At 44.3% G+C, this 12,715-nt stretch overlaps 1 protein-coding gene across 4 annotated transcripts in view; it reads right to left on the bottom strand.

The window, feature by feature from the left end:
• kif26aa (kinesin family member 26Aa) overlaps nucleotides 1-12,715 on the bottom strand; it is a 66,669-nt gene that overhangs the window by 46,615 nt on the left and 7,339 nt on the right. For 3 of the 4 annotated variants that reach the window (XM_025899073.1, XM_025899071.1, XM_025899072.1), the window contains exon 2: nucleotides 11,331-11,594. In XM_025899073.1, coding sequence (XP_025754858.1) covers nucleotides 11,331-11,594 — 264 coding nt within the window. Of the gene's footprint in view, nucleotides 1-11,330; nucleotides 11,595-11,883; nucleotides 11,970-12,715 lie in introns of those variants that run through there. The other variant, XM_025899074.1, reaches the window with a different exon arrangement.

A 12,715-nucleotide genomic window follows, 5' to 3' on the forward strand; every position in this document is an offset into this window, starting at 1 on the left:
CTTATCGCCAGCGGTCGCGGCCGCTACAGAGCGCTGGCGGGCTCATTTCCCTGCAAAGGCGGCATGATGCTGTCACGCTGATAGTAAAAATACAGCCCTTTTCTGCCGTGCCACCGTGCCGCAATCCCAGCCACCATCAATGAGTTGGAGGCCTCCAGGAGAATCGGTGGGGTCACGGGAGATGCCGTCAGTGAATCGGGAACTGTCGCCTTGATGCCGAAGCTCCTGGTAGCCAGGAGAATGAGATCCGCTTCTTCTGCAAGTTAGCGGTAATCCTTCGCGGCCAGCAGTGGGGAGTTGGCGAGGCCAGCTTGCATCGGCACCTGTCGGAGGAAGACGTGAGTGAAGAGGAATCCGCCGTCACCCGTTCCTAGCAAGGACAGCGTGCCCTTCATGAGATTGAGTGTGGTACCATCATCCAGGCCCAAGAGAAAGAGGAGTTTCTCGGCCGCTCTGCATCAGAGAGGGAATAGCGCCGCAGCAGCAGCGCCTTGAAAGTGGTGTATTTCCCTTGGGTGGGGGATCCCGGTGGAGGGTCATCACATGGCGGGTGGACTGAGTTTCGACGTGCACGAACCATGAAGGAGGGTCGTGAAGCCAAAAATCCGGCAGCTTAACCGCCACGGCAAAAATTCAAATGTACAGGTCTGCTGTCACTTCTGGCATAAATGAAGACAGAAAACTAAACAGCAGTGGCGTTTGTAGGGTTACCGATGTAGGGCTAGCTGGTATATAATGATGTGCTGCGTGGTGGCTAGCGACACAGCTATGTTAGCATAATATAAACAGAGTGAAGCTGCAGGATGAACGCTAACTTTTTTTCCACTCGTGAGGGTTCCCGATGGTTAGGAACAAAGGTAACTGCATGGCAGGATGCTGTTAACGAACCAAACTTCAGTCAGGAGAACAACTGCAATATAAGGTTAGTCATTAATATACTGCTGCATGGGCTGGGCTGTAGTTACATCGTAAGGTTTTAAAAACTGAGCTTTAAAATGAATAGTGATGATAAAAACTGAAAGAGGCCGACAATGATCACTGACTGTTTTAGGGGCTTGTTCAGATTAAATAGAACAAAATACATAGCATTAAAACATGTTAAAAACACAACAGCCTTGTTTGGGCCCGCAAGCAGGTTTCATCAGGTCATCACTCGAAGATCCCACCTGTTGTAAAGGTTTTATTGCAGTCAGTGGCGGTCCTAGCCTGTGTGGTGCCCTGGGCGAACACCTCCTCCTCCTCCTCATCACGACTCACCTCCTCTCTCATGTTTATGTGAAGAACTTTCCCTCTTTGGCCCAAATAAAGAGCCTCTCTCTAGACTCACTTTCATAAACCAGCTGCTCCGACACAAACAAATCTCTCTGACAGTCTCTCTGAGCTCTGACCTCCCCCGTCTGCTGCTGCAGAGCAGCTGGCAGGATTTCAGTAAAAAAAACTCATGAACAGGAACCACTTGTGAACTTTTACAGCCTAATACGAGCCATGAGAGAGAGGAAGGAGCAAAGGAGGCTGACAGATGGAGAGAGCCAGATGAGGAAAAATGGGAAAAAAAGATGAAATTAACATTTCTCATCAAAAAGCAACTTCCTAAAATGATTAAAAAGATTATCCAGTCAGAAGCTTTCACGTAATGTGACCATGTCCAGGAGATGCACAGCTCAAGCTGAACAAGATTATTGCAAACAGACACCGAGCAGAACCTCATGAACCCACCTGACACTGAAACATGCACAGCAGGAGCTGTAGGTGGAGCTTCAATCATGACATCATCACTGAACTCATCTGGAGCTCAAACTCTTTGTAACCTCAAACTATCAAACCTTTTCTACCTGCGGACAACTTACCGCTCATCACACACACGAAACGCCAACACACTTGCAAACAGACTGACGGACCGATCCCAGTTCCCTGGACAAGCTGACCCTAGTTCCCTGGACCAGCTTACCCAGGTTCCCTATACAAGCTGACCCCAGTTCCCTGGATAGTCCAGGTCGTGCAGTCTGATCCTGAAGCTACTTCCACGCTGAGCACAGTCTCAGTTTGAGAGCAGCTGGCATCTCTCTTTAAATCTCTTTCTATTCACACACATGACAGAGGGCTGTCCCACCACCTGGGACCCTGCATCTGCAGCAGGCCCTGTGCTGATGTCACTTCCTGTCCTCACTGTGGTCAGTCAAAACTGTGGCTGCGTGCTCACACTGGATGACAATGTTTTAAATATGATGCATGAAATCCCTTCCTCCTCTGTAGCGGAGGTGGAGGTGTTGGAATTGGAGGTGTTGGAAGTGGTGTTGGAGGTGGAGGTGAGAAGACGTGCTGAGGTGAGCTCACTCAAAGTGTTTCAGTGTGTTATATTATTGACCACCAGGAGCCAGGAGCCAGGACTGTGTAGCTCCCCAGGAGGGCCCTTTTCTATCTGAGCATGCTCCTCACGCTCGCTTTAATCACATGATTCATAGTTTTTATTAATCTCTGTCTCTCTTCCACAGCATGTCTTCCTTCTCTCACCCCAACTGGTCATAGGAGATGGCCGCCCCTCCCTGAGTGATTTTTGGTCTTACTGAATGAAACATGAAGTCTGTATGTTCTGGATTATTCAGAGCATGCTTACTCTGGCTAACTACCTGTCAGTCACAAGTCATCAGCCAATGAGAGCGCTGGCTCACAACTGGATCCACCCCTCATTGATATTGCAACATCCATCTTTGATATACAGTCTGTGGTTTAAAGTTTATCTAAAGACAGAGTGAAGCTGCTCCTGACCTTCTCTAAATCTCTGCAGCGCTCTTCCCCAGTAAGAGGTCGCACTGCTGCTGCTCTGTGACAGAGTGAAAACGTTTTAGACTGAGCTTCAATCATGTGATCTTAGATCCAGCTGTTTCCTGTGTGTGCAGGAAACAGCTGGATCAGTGCTCTTACTAACCTTACACTTATTAACCTTACACACTGGACAAGTCAGTGGAGCATCTGCTGGTCTGCAGGCCTCCACCCATCAGCCAGACACAAACACAAATCTTCATCACCGCTAATTAACTCATTAATCATCAGTTTGGTGGAAGAGGAGTGCATCCGCGGTTGCTTCAAAACAGTCCTAGTTGTAGCTGTGGGAGGTCGGTGGAGCGACCTACAGCGATGCCGCTGCAGGTGAGATGGACTCACCTGCATGGCAACAATGCTCTTCTTGTGTTGTTGTTGTTGGTGGTGGTGATGTGTACCGCCGGCAGCGGGAGAGCTGCAGCCGTTGAATGTACTGTTACAGCAACCGTGTGATTATTGTAAGAATAAATGATGCTGCGAAGCATGAAGCACCAATAAACAAATTAAAACAAACAAGTACTGTTGAGAAACTATAATACAAACATTACAATTAAAATTCTCAACAAAAACAACTGGTGAAAATATAAATAATATCTAAACAACTTTATCCCCAAAGCATCTAAGTCCCGTCACGTGACAGCGCAACATCTAAGCACAAGAGGGGGGAGGGGGAGCAAAGTGTGCCTGCTCTGCACTGACACAGCAGCGGCGAGTCCGGCGACCTGGCTGTTTCGTCTTCGCCGAAAGCACAGCATTGCAAACAAGAGCAGAACTTAAAGTAAAGAATCGATCTCACCAGGCTAGTATCGATCCGATACCTATGCCGACTTGGTATCAATACAATTGATATTTGGATCGATCCGCCCAAAACTAATCAGCATTGCCAAAAACAGTTTGTCTTTATTACAGTCAGATTCTGCACTTGTCTAATTCATTAGAATTTTATTTTTATTTGTTACATTTTTATTTTGTTGCAAGTTAATGACATTTTTTTGACAGAAATTCAAATGCTTATCAACAAAAGTGTCTAAAAACATGAATTTTACTGCTCATCTGTAACCACCAATCAGCTGGACAGTGACTCTATTTATTGTGATTGGTCAGTTTAAGGGGACATTTTATCTCGGCTATGCTTTTTAAAAACAATAAGAGTTGTCCTCTCTGGTTTGTGTGACAGTGTGCAGAAGATTTCTTTTTCTCAACATTCGTGCTTTAAGGAATATTTCAGCATTTCTTCCCAAGCGATCAGAGGGACGTCAAATCATCAACCTTCACTCAGGAAAACGATCAATGTGAGCCCAACCTGCTTTTTGCCTTTCAGTAAGAACACGCACACACACACACACACGCGCGCGCGCGCACACACACACACACAGATCTGTTAATTAAGAGTAGCTGGAAAATTAATCAGAGACTCCGACACATGACTGAGTTCATCACCAAAAGAAATGAAAACTGACAGCGAGTGAAGTGATATGGGGGCGGGGCCACACAGAGGGCGCCGTGGGTCAAAGTGTTTGCACAGAATGTTTTCAGGATTTAACGATGAGCTGAAACGATCCTGAAACTGAAGCCAGAGAAGTTTCAGCAGCTAGAAACATGTAAACATAGAAACACGTGAAGATAGAAACGTAAAAACAGAAACATGACCACAGAAACACAGGAAAATAGAAACATGTGAACCCAGAAACACGTGACCATAGAAACACGTAAAAATACAGGGTGGGCCATTTATATGGATACACCGTAATAAAATGGGAATGGTTGGTGATATTAAAGTCCTGTTTGTGGCACATTAGTATATGTGAGGGGGAAAACTCCTCAAGATGGTTGGTGACCATGGTTGCCATTTAGAAGTCAGCCATCTTGGATACAACTTTTGTTTTTTCAGTAGGAAGAGGGCCATGTGACACATCAAACTTATTGGTAATGTCACAAGAAAAACAATGGTGTGCTTGGTTTCAACGTAACTTTATCCTTTCATGAGGTATTTACAAGTTTCTGACCACTTATAAAATGTGTTCAATGTGCTGCCCATTGTGTTGGATTGTAAATGCAACCCTCTTCTCCCACTCTTCACACACTGATAGCAACACTGCAGGAGAAATGCCAGCACAGGCATCCAGTATCCATAGTTTCAGGTGCTGCACATCTCGTATCTTCACACCATAGACAATTGCCTTCAGATGACCCCAAAGATAAAAATCTAAGGGGGTCAGATCGGGAGACCTTGGGGGCCATTCAACTGGCCCACGACGACCAATCCACTTTCCAGGAAACTGTTCATCTAGGAATGCTTGGACTTGGCACCCATCATGTGGTGGTGCACCATCTTGCTGGAAAAACTCAGGGAACGTGCCAGCTTCAGTGCATAAAGAGGGAAACACATCATCATGTAGCAATTTCAAATATCCAGTGGCCTTGAGGTTTCCATTGATGAAGAATGGACCCACTATCGTTGTACCCCATATACCACACCAAACCATCACTTTTGTTGTTCCAACAGTCTTGGAGGGATCCATCCAATGTGGGTTAGTGTCAGACCAATAGCGGTGGTTTTGTTTGTTAACTTCACCATTCACATAAAAGTTTGCCTCATCACTGAACAAAATCTTCTGCATGAACTGAGGGTCCTGTTCCAATTTTTGTTTTGCCCATTCTGCAAATTCTGTGCACCGATCTGGGTCATCCTCGTTGAGATGCTGCAGTAGCTGGAGTTTGTAAGGGTGCCATTTGTGAGTAGCTAATATCCGCCGAAGGGATGTTCGACTAATGCCACTCTCCAGTGACATGCGGCGAGTGCTACGCTGGGCTCTTGCTGAATGAAGCTAGGACAGCCACTGATGTTTCTTCATTAGTGACAGTTTTCTTGCGTCCACATTTTGACAAATCCAACACTGAACCAGTTTCACGAAACTTAGCAAGCAGTTTCCTGACTGTAGCATGGGAGATGGGTGGTCTCGTAGGGTGTCTTGCATTGAAATCTGCTGCAATGACCCGGTTACTGCGTTCACCAGATATCAACACAATTTCGATCCACTCCTCACGTGTTAACCTCTTCGACATGTCAATGGCTGTGAACAAAGAGAAACTTGTAAATAACTCATGAAAGAATAAAGTTACATTGAAACCAAGCACACCATTGTTTTTCTTGTGACATTACCAATAAGTTTGATGTGTCACATGGCCCTCTTCCTATTGAAAAAGCAAAAGTTGTATCCAAGATGGCCGACTTCTAAATGGCCACCATGGTCACCACCCATCTTGAGGAGTTTGCCCCCTCACATATACTAATGTGCCACAAACAGGACTTTAATATCACCAACCATTCCCATGTTATTGCGGTGTATCCATATAAATGGCCCACCCTGTAGAAACATATGAAGACAGAAATGTGAAAATAAAAACACATGAACACAGAAACATGTGAAAATAGAAACGTGAACATAGAAACGTGAAAATAGAAACACATGAACACAGAAACACATGACCCTAGAAACACATGAACACAGAAAAACGTGAAAATATAAACACGTGAACACAGAAACACATGAAAATAGAAACGTGAAAATAGAAACACATGACCATAGAAAAACACAAACACAGAAGCATGTAAAATTAGAAATACGTGAACACAGAAACACATGAAAATAGAAACACGTGAACACAGAAATGTGAAAATAGAAAGATGTGAACACAGAAACTGTCATGGTCCTGAGGCTGTGGACTCAGTGGTTTTGGTTTTTATTATTATCTTATGTTTCAGGTTAATTCTTGGTAGGATTTCCTTGTTATTAGGTTTGGTTTCTGTTTTGTATTTTGAGCTCCTTTTGTTCTGTGTCTGCCCTGGTCCAACGTCTCTGTCTTCTCTCCCTGTTGCCATGTCTGATGTTTTGTGTTAACCTCGTGTCTGTGCATACCTGTTTCCTGTTTTACTTTGATAGTTCATGTCCTGTGTGTAGTGTGTCTGGCTTTGCTTCCCCTTGTCTCATCAGCTCTGATTTCTCCCGGCTGTGTTTCTCTCCTGTCTCCCATTCCCTGATTGCTCCTGTGTGTATATAAGCCAAGTTATGGTTTCAGATTTGTTGGTTAGATTGTGGTTTGTTCTTAGTTTCCGTCCGTCCCATCTCTGCTCTGTCTGTATTATCACCTCATGTAAATAAAGCCCACTCATTGCATCGTTAGTGCCTGCGATTGGGTCCTTTTCCCTTCAAACCCACACGACTGCTGCCAGAGCTGTGACAGAAGCATGTGACCATAGAAACACATTAAAATGGAAACGCGTGACCAGAGAAACAAGTGAACACAGAAATATGTGAAAATAGACACACATGACCATAAAAACGTGGAAATAGAAACACATGAACACAGAAACACGTAAAAATAGAAACATGTGACCATAGAAACATGTAAAAATAGAAACGCGTGACGAAAGAAACGTGTGAACACGGGACCACAGAAACACATGACCACAGAAACAGGAAACGTGAAAATAGAAACACGGGACTATAGAAGCAGAGTTTTATTTTCTCCCCTCTGCTCTTCTCACCACGGAAAATAAAGATGAGTAAAGCCTTTAACTCCTAAGACCTGAGCTCTTTCATGGCATGCATTTTTAATTTCTCTTTGCTATTTAGGCTGATTGGGACCTGATGAATGTAAAAACAAAGAATTATCTTTTTACCTGATGTAGTTTCTGAGAAAAATGATATCCACATATGAGGACATTCGTTTTAAATTTCGATAGAACACTAAGCCACAATTGAGTAATGATGTCCAAAACTCTTTATTTGGTTTCTGAACACAGCAGCATTTTTCCTGAGTACAAAAACAAAATGAGAAATAACAACTGTGCCCCTTTGAGCAATATAGCTCATTTGAAGTGCTGCTAAAAGTTGCAGGAAGACATATGTCTGTAACAAAGTACAACATCTTTTTGAAAGATTTCTGAACATCACATGAACTGCTACTTCAAACGTGGGAACATGTTTACACCTATGTGTGTAAAATTTAGTATTGTGGTAGACAACCCAAAATGTGATGTCCACATGTGGACGACAGGTCCTAGGAGGTTAATAAACGACTGTCCTTCTGATGGTGCCAGAAGAAAAGTTTAAAGGCTTCCACAGCTCAACAAGCTGTTTGAATCATACAGAAGTAAGAAAACCGTGTTCTTTAATTCCAGAAACATAATGCCGGTCTACTGAAAGATATTGATGAAGACACCTCGAGTAGTTTTTCTAAATTAATTCGCTCATTTCAAGTAAAAATATGTTCATATGCATCATCTTGTTCATTCTTGTTCATTTAAGGCTGGATGTAGTAGATGTTCCTTCCCTGCTAACCTCAACTAAACCTCTGACAGGATGTTCTCAGGGCTACAATGTGATTGTGTATGAATGGATATGAATGTAAATTCATGCATCTCCAGTCTTTTCCAAGAATAGTACTTTTAGAAGAAAAGGAGAAACCTCAGCTGCTCTCAGGCTGTGAAATCTGTCTGCTGGGTCACAGCCTCAAAGAAGAACCTTAGATGTTTGATTGAAGGTCACATATGTTGCATGTTTTCTGTGAGGGTGAAGATGTTCCTGTTACAGCTGGTGGTGTGAAGGATGGAGTCAATGAGCGGGTCCTGAAGAGAGCATCATCATTCTCAGTCTGTGCCGGCCTGCATTAGCAGCTCAGCATGGACTCCATTTGTTGTCTCTAACAGATCTGGGGCTTCCCTCTGAGGAGGTGGAGCTTCATCCGCCCTCCGTCACACAGTCGTTTATCTTAGCAGGCCTCCTCGGGGTCTCAGACTCTGAAAGAAATGGTCTTGTATGCAGTCCGCGTTTCAGAGCATTATGCTTCAGTGTCTGTGTCCCTGCAGTCAGACAGCAGGGTGGAGCTTTCACTGACTCTGATGCTTATTTAAAGCTTCTCAGGCTGCCTTTGAGAAGAGGCTCAGACTCCAGATCAGCGCTGCCAGCTGCTTTTATGTGCAACACACAAACAGGCTAGATGTTTCTCTTTAATTATTAGTCCTTTATTTATTCAGGTAAAAATCTCATTGAGATTTAAAATCTCATTTCCAAGAGAGACCTGGCAACTTTAAGCTGTTCTTTCATGCTCTGAAAATGATGTGCAGCAGTGCCCCCTGGTGTGTGGATGCAGGAGTCCACAGTGTGTTTGCCTGTGAAACCAGCTGCTAATTAATCAAACCTATAACCTGAATCATAGAAATTATTAGCAGCTTGTAAGCTCTGAGCATCAAAAACAGAACACCATACGGAGAATCAATGACGTAAACTGGGTTTATATATTTAATGATGAAAGAACTTCATGAAACTACGATCCTGGTCACATGACCCGTTTGAAAGCATTAAATTGGGTTTTTAAAGTCTGAAGACCCGAGCTCAGAGTTTATTCTCATCAAAACCTGCAAAACCATCATCACCATCATGAAGTGAGATATATGCTGTGGTGATGATCAGGATAATATTGGGCCTGAATGCACAGGCAGAAGTGACGCTCAGCACTTCCTGTCGGGCTCTTGAGGTCAGGGTCATAAAGCTGCTGCTGATTGCGTCACCTTTCTGCTGACACAGCACGTCCTCGGGGCTTTTACTGCAGCCGGACCTTCACTTCCTGCTCTGGCAACCTTGGTATCTTCGGTTATCTCTACACACCTTCCTTCTATAAATCCTTCCAGTACCCCCAGTAGTAGAGCATACTGTAATCAAACAGGATTCAGGATTAAAGCAAATGTGAAAACTTGTAGAGATTTAGTTACAGTGCAGATTTACATGAAATCAGAGAAGAAGCTGATAAAATTGTTTTTGCTTGCTTTAAATAAAATACCCATCAGCGAGCACGAGCTAAATCAGTCTGACACCAGGAGACGTTTCTGGGTCCAAACAGCCAAACCAGTCAGATCCTTTCAGCTCTCACACAATGATCAGTTTATTCTAAATATCAGAGATGTTTGGCGGGCGGGTGAGGTAAGGGCAGATGATGATGTACTGGTGGCTAACTAATGAGCTATGGATAGGCTAACAGGAAGACATTAACAGGAATATGGAGGTTGAGGGTTAAATTGTTCACATTGAGGGTCCCTGACGGGCAGGAAGAAGACGCCAACGATGGACTGAAGTCCAGCAGAGAGAATGTCTGAGGCGATCCATCCGCAGCACGAGGTCAGCCATGAATCTGCTGCTGATCCTCACGTCCACACTGAGAAGGATTCTTTTCGGATATTTGGTGTTTGGGACACCATGAGTCCCACGGCTGCAGTTACATTGTGCTTCATTTAAACTTGGAGCTAGAGCGACCACAGAGGATTTTCTGTTCAATAAAAGAGACAAAGAGATGGGAGGCTCATCCAGCGCTGGAGATGCTCGGACTGGAAACACTTTAATCCGTCGGGCTGTCAGTGAACAAGGCTGTTCTAATTCAGCTAACAAAAACTGGCGGTCAGTGCTCATTTTAAAGATTTCAGTATTTACAAGTAATAATTTACAATTTTTCCTTCCATACATGATCTAAATACTTCCTGCATACCAGGAGAAAATTATTTTCTCTGGATGTAATACATACTTAAAATACACATAACAACAAGATGGAGGGGAGAAAGAGTTTAAAGAGGCGAGTGAAGAAACACAAGTGATTCAGACTTTGTGACATTATTGTGTTCAGCAGAGCGAGCAGCGACTCGGTGACCAGAGTGATCATCATAATAATCACAGCTACCCGCTCTGCAGAGCGAGCGAGAGCGAAGAGCAGAGCTGGCTTGGCCCAGCAGAGACGTGAGCCACTCTGATGTTCATGCATTGATATAAAAAAAACTGACAAAGGAGTTCAGTGTCAAACATTCACCAGGACAGGAAGTGGACCTCCAGATCTCCCAATCAAAGTTCACAGCAAATACAGAAACATGAACTCCATCAAACTAGATGACCAAAGGAAACAATGAGAAGTCTGAGAGGACGGCGTTATCAGAGACTGCAGGCCTGCCTGCATCGACATGCACACAAATACTGACAACAAACTGAAAACAACTACAGAACAGGTGAGTGCAGTGGTCACACACAGGTTAGTCCCTGTGAATCCCAGCCAGGAGCCATCCATCCATCCATCCATTCGCTTCCGCTTATCCTTTTCAGGGTCGCGGGGGGCGCTGGAGCCTATCCCAGCTGTCATAGGGCGAGAGGCGGGGTACACCCTGGACAGGTCGAGCCAGGAGCCAGCCTCCTTTTAATGGGAACGTTTTTCCAAACATCAATAAAACCACAAAGTGTAGCGTGTGGAATATACAGGATGTATATGACGTATCTGTGTGTGCTACAGAGTTTAACGTGTATTCATGGGAGCCTGTGGTCACGCCTCAAAGGCGGCTGTGGCTCGGCAGGGGCTGTTATTCGCCCTCGCCACAGGCTTAAAGAGATTTTCAGAAACTACATCAGTTATGTCCTTGCACTGGTGCCGGGTTTCGTGTGTCCGAGACACGTGTGTGCAGATGTGTTTCTGACCTTCAGCGCTGTGGTATCAGCCAGAGCAGCAGCCTGTCGGTTCAGCTGGGACGCCATGATGTGGCAGCGCTGGCACAGTCTACGTAGCTCCTCCTCCTCAGGCTTCCCATAGCGGCTCAGCTCGCCGGCCGACAGGGAGCCTTCGGGATTGGGCCGAGATGCGCAGCTCCTCCTCACCTCCTCCTCCTCATCCTCTCCTGCAGAGTGAAGGCGCTTCCTGCGACAGGTGGAGCCCAGAGGAAGAGGCGTGTCCCCCTCCACCACCTGCAGACAGGTGTGCATCTATACATTTAATGTGGAGTGTGTAGTACAGGCCATGCATTCAGAGACACAGAAGTATAAGGATATAAATACTGAGCACACGTGACAGAAAGGGAGCAATAGACTGTTGATCACTCATACCAGTAGAAACTGTCTCTACTTTCAGCTCTAACATTTGTCTTGTCTGTTGGTCTCGGGTTTTCTACTTTCAATAGAAAACATCTTTAATCTAAACTGACCAGGTAAACTGTGCGTGAACAGCATTCCACTGAGAACTCAGAAGTGTGGATACCTGAACAACAGAAGGAACCAAACCCCCGGCGTGCTCGAGTCATGTGGCATCCTCTGCTGAAACGAGTCGGGTTTTGGTCAGAGTAAAATGGGTTGTTGTGATTGGTCAGGAATTGGCTACAACAGCACATATTTATTCTGTTGTTTATCAAAATATTTATTTTAATCATTAATTAAAACGAAAACAGGTAGTGGTGAAACGGATCACGGTTGATCCATAATCCGAACCGATTCACTCCACGGTTCGGGACGCACGTGATCCGAAGATTTGAAAAAGAAAGAAAGAAAGTATGTGTATGGTGCGCGTGGTCAGTCTCAGTGGCGTGTCTAGAAAATTTTTGTTGGGGGGGCCAGGTAGGGGCACAGATTTGGAGAAGGGTGGCAGATGTAATTGGCAGATAATGTTAAAAAAAAATTCTACCAACAGTTAACCATCATTCAATAACCCTATAAACCTAATAACTGAATTTGCTTTTGACTCTTATTAGAATGAGGTTTTAACCACTACGGTGCAAAGTTTTTAGATACTGCGTTGACGAAGTACAAGAGATACAATCAGTGCTTTGTCAGTGTTTACTCAGCATTGAAGGACAGCAATATTTGCATAGTATTTTTACTGACATATAGTGCACATATGTTTTGGGCAAAAACATTTTTGAATATTAAAATACGAACATTTTTAACATACAATTGGCAAATTAGCCAATGCAAAACTTTGTCTGCCTATTAAAAAAAGAAGATAATCTTCTCACAAACTGGAGTTTGATTTTGAAACAGGAAAAAAGTGGGGAAACAAATGAAAAGACTAACATTTGAATGAAACCTGAAAGCAA

Source organism: Oreochromis niloticus, linkage group LG15 (assembly GCF_001858045.2).
Source record: "Oreochromis niloticus isolate F11D_XX linkage group LG15, O_niloticus_UMD_NMBU, whole genome shotgun sequence".
In the NCBI taxonomy this organism is placed as follows: Eukaryota; Metazoa; Chordata; class Actinopteri; order Cichliformes; family Cichlidae; genus Oreochromis; species Oreochromis niloticus.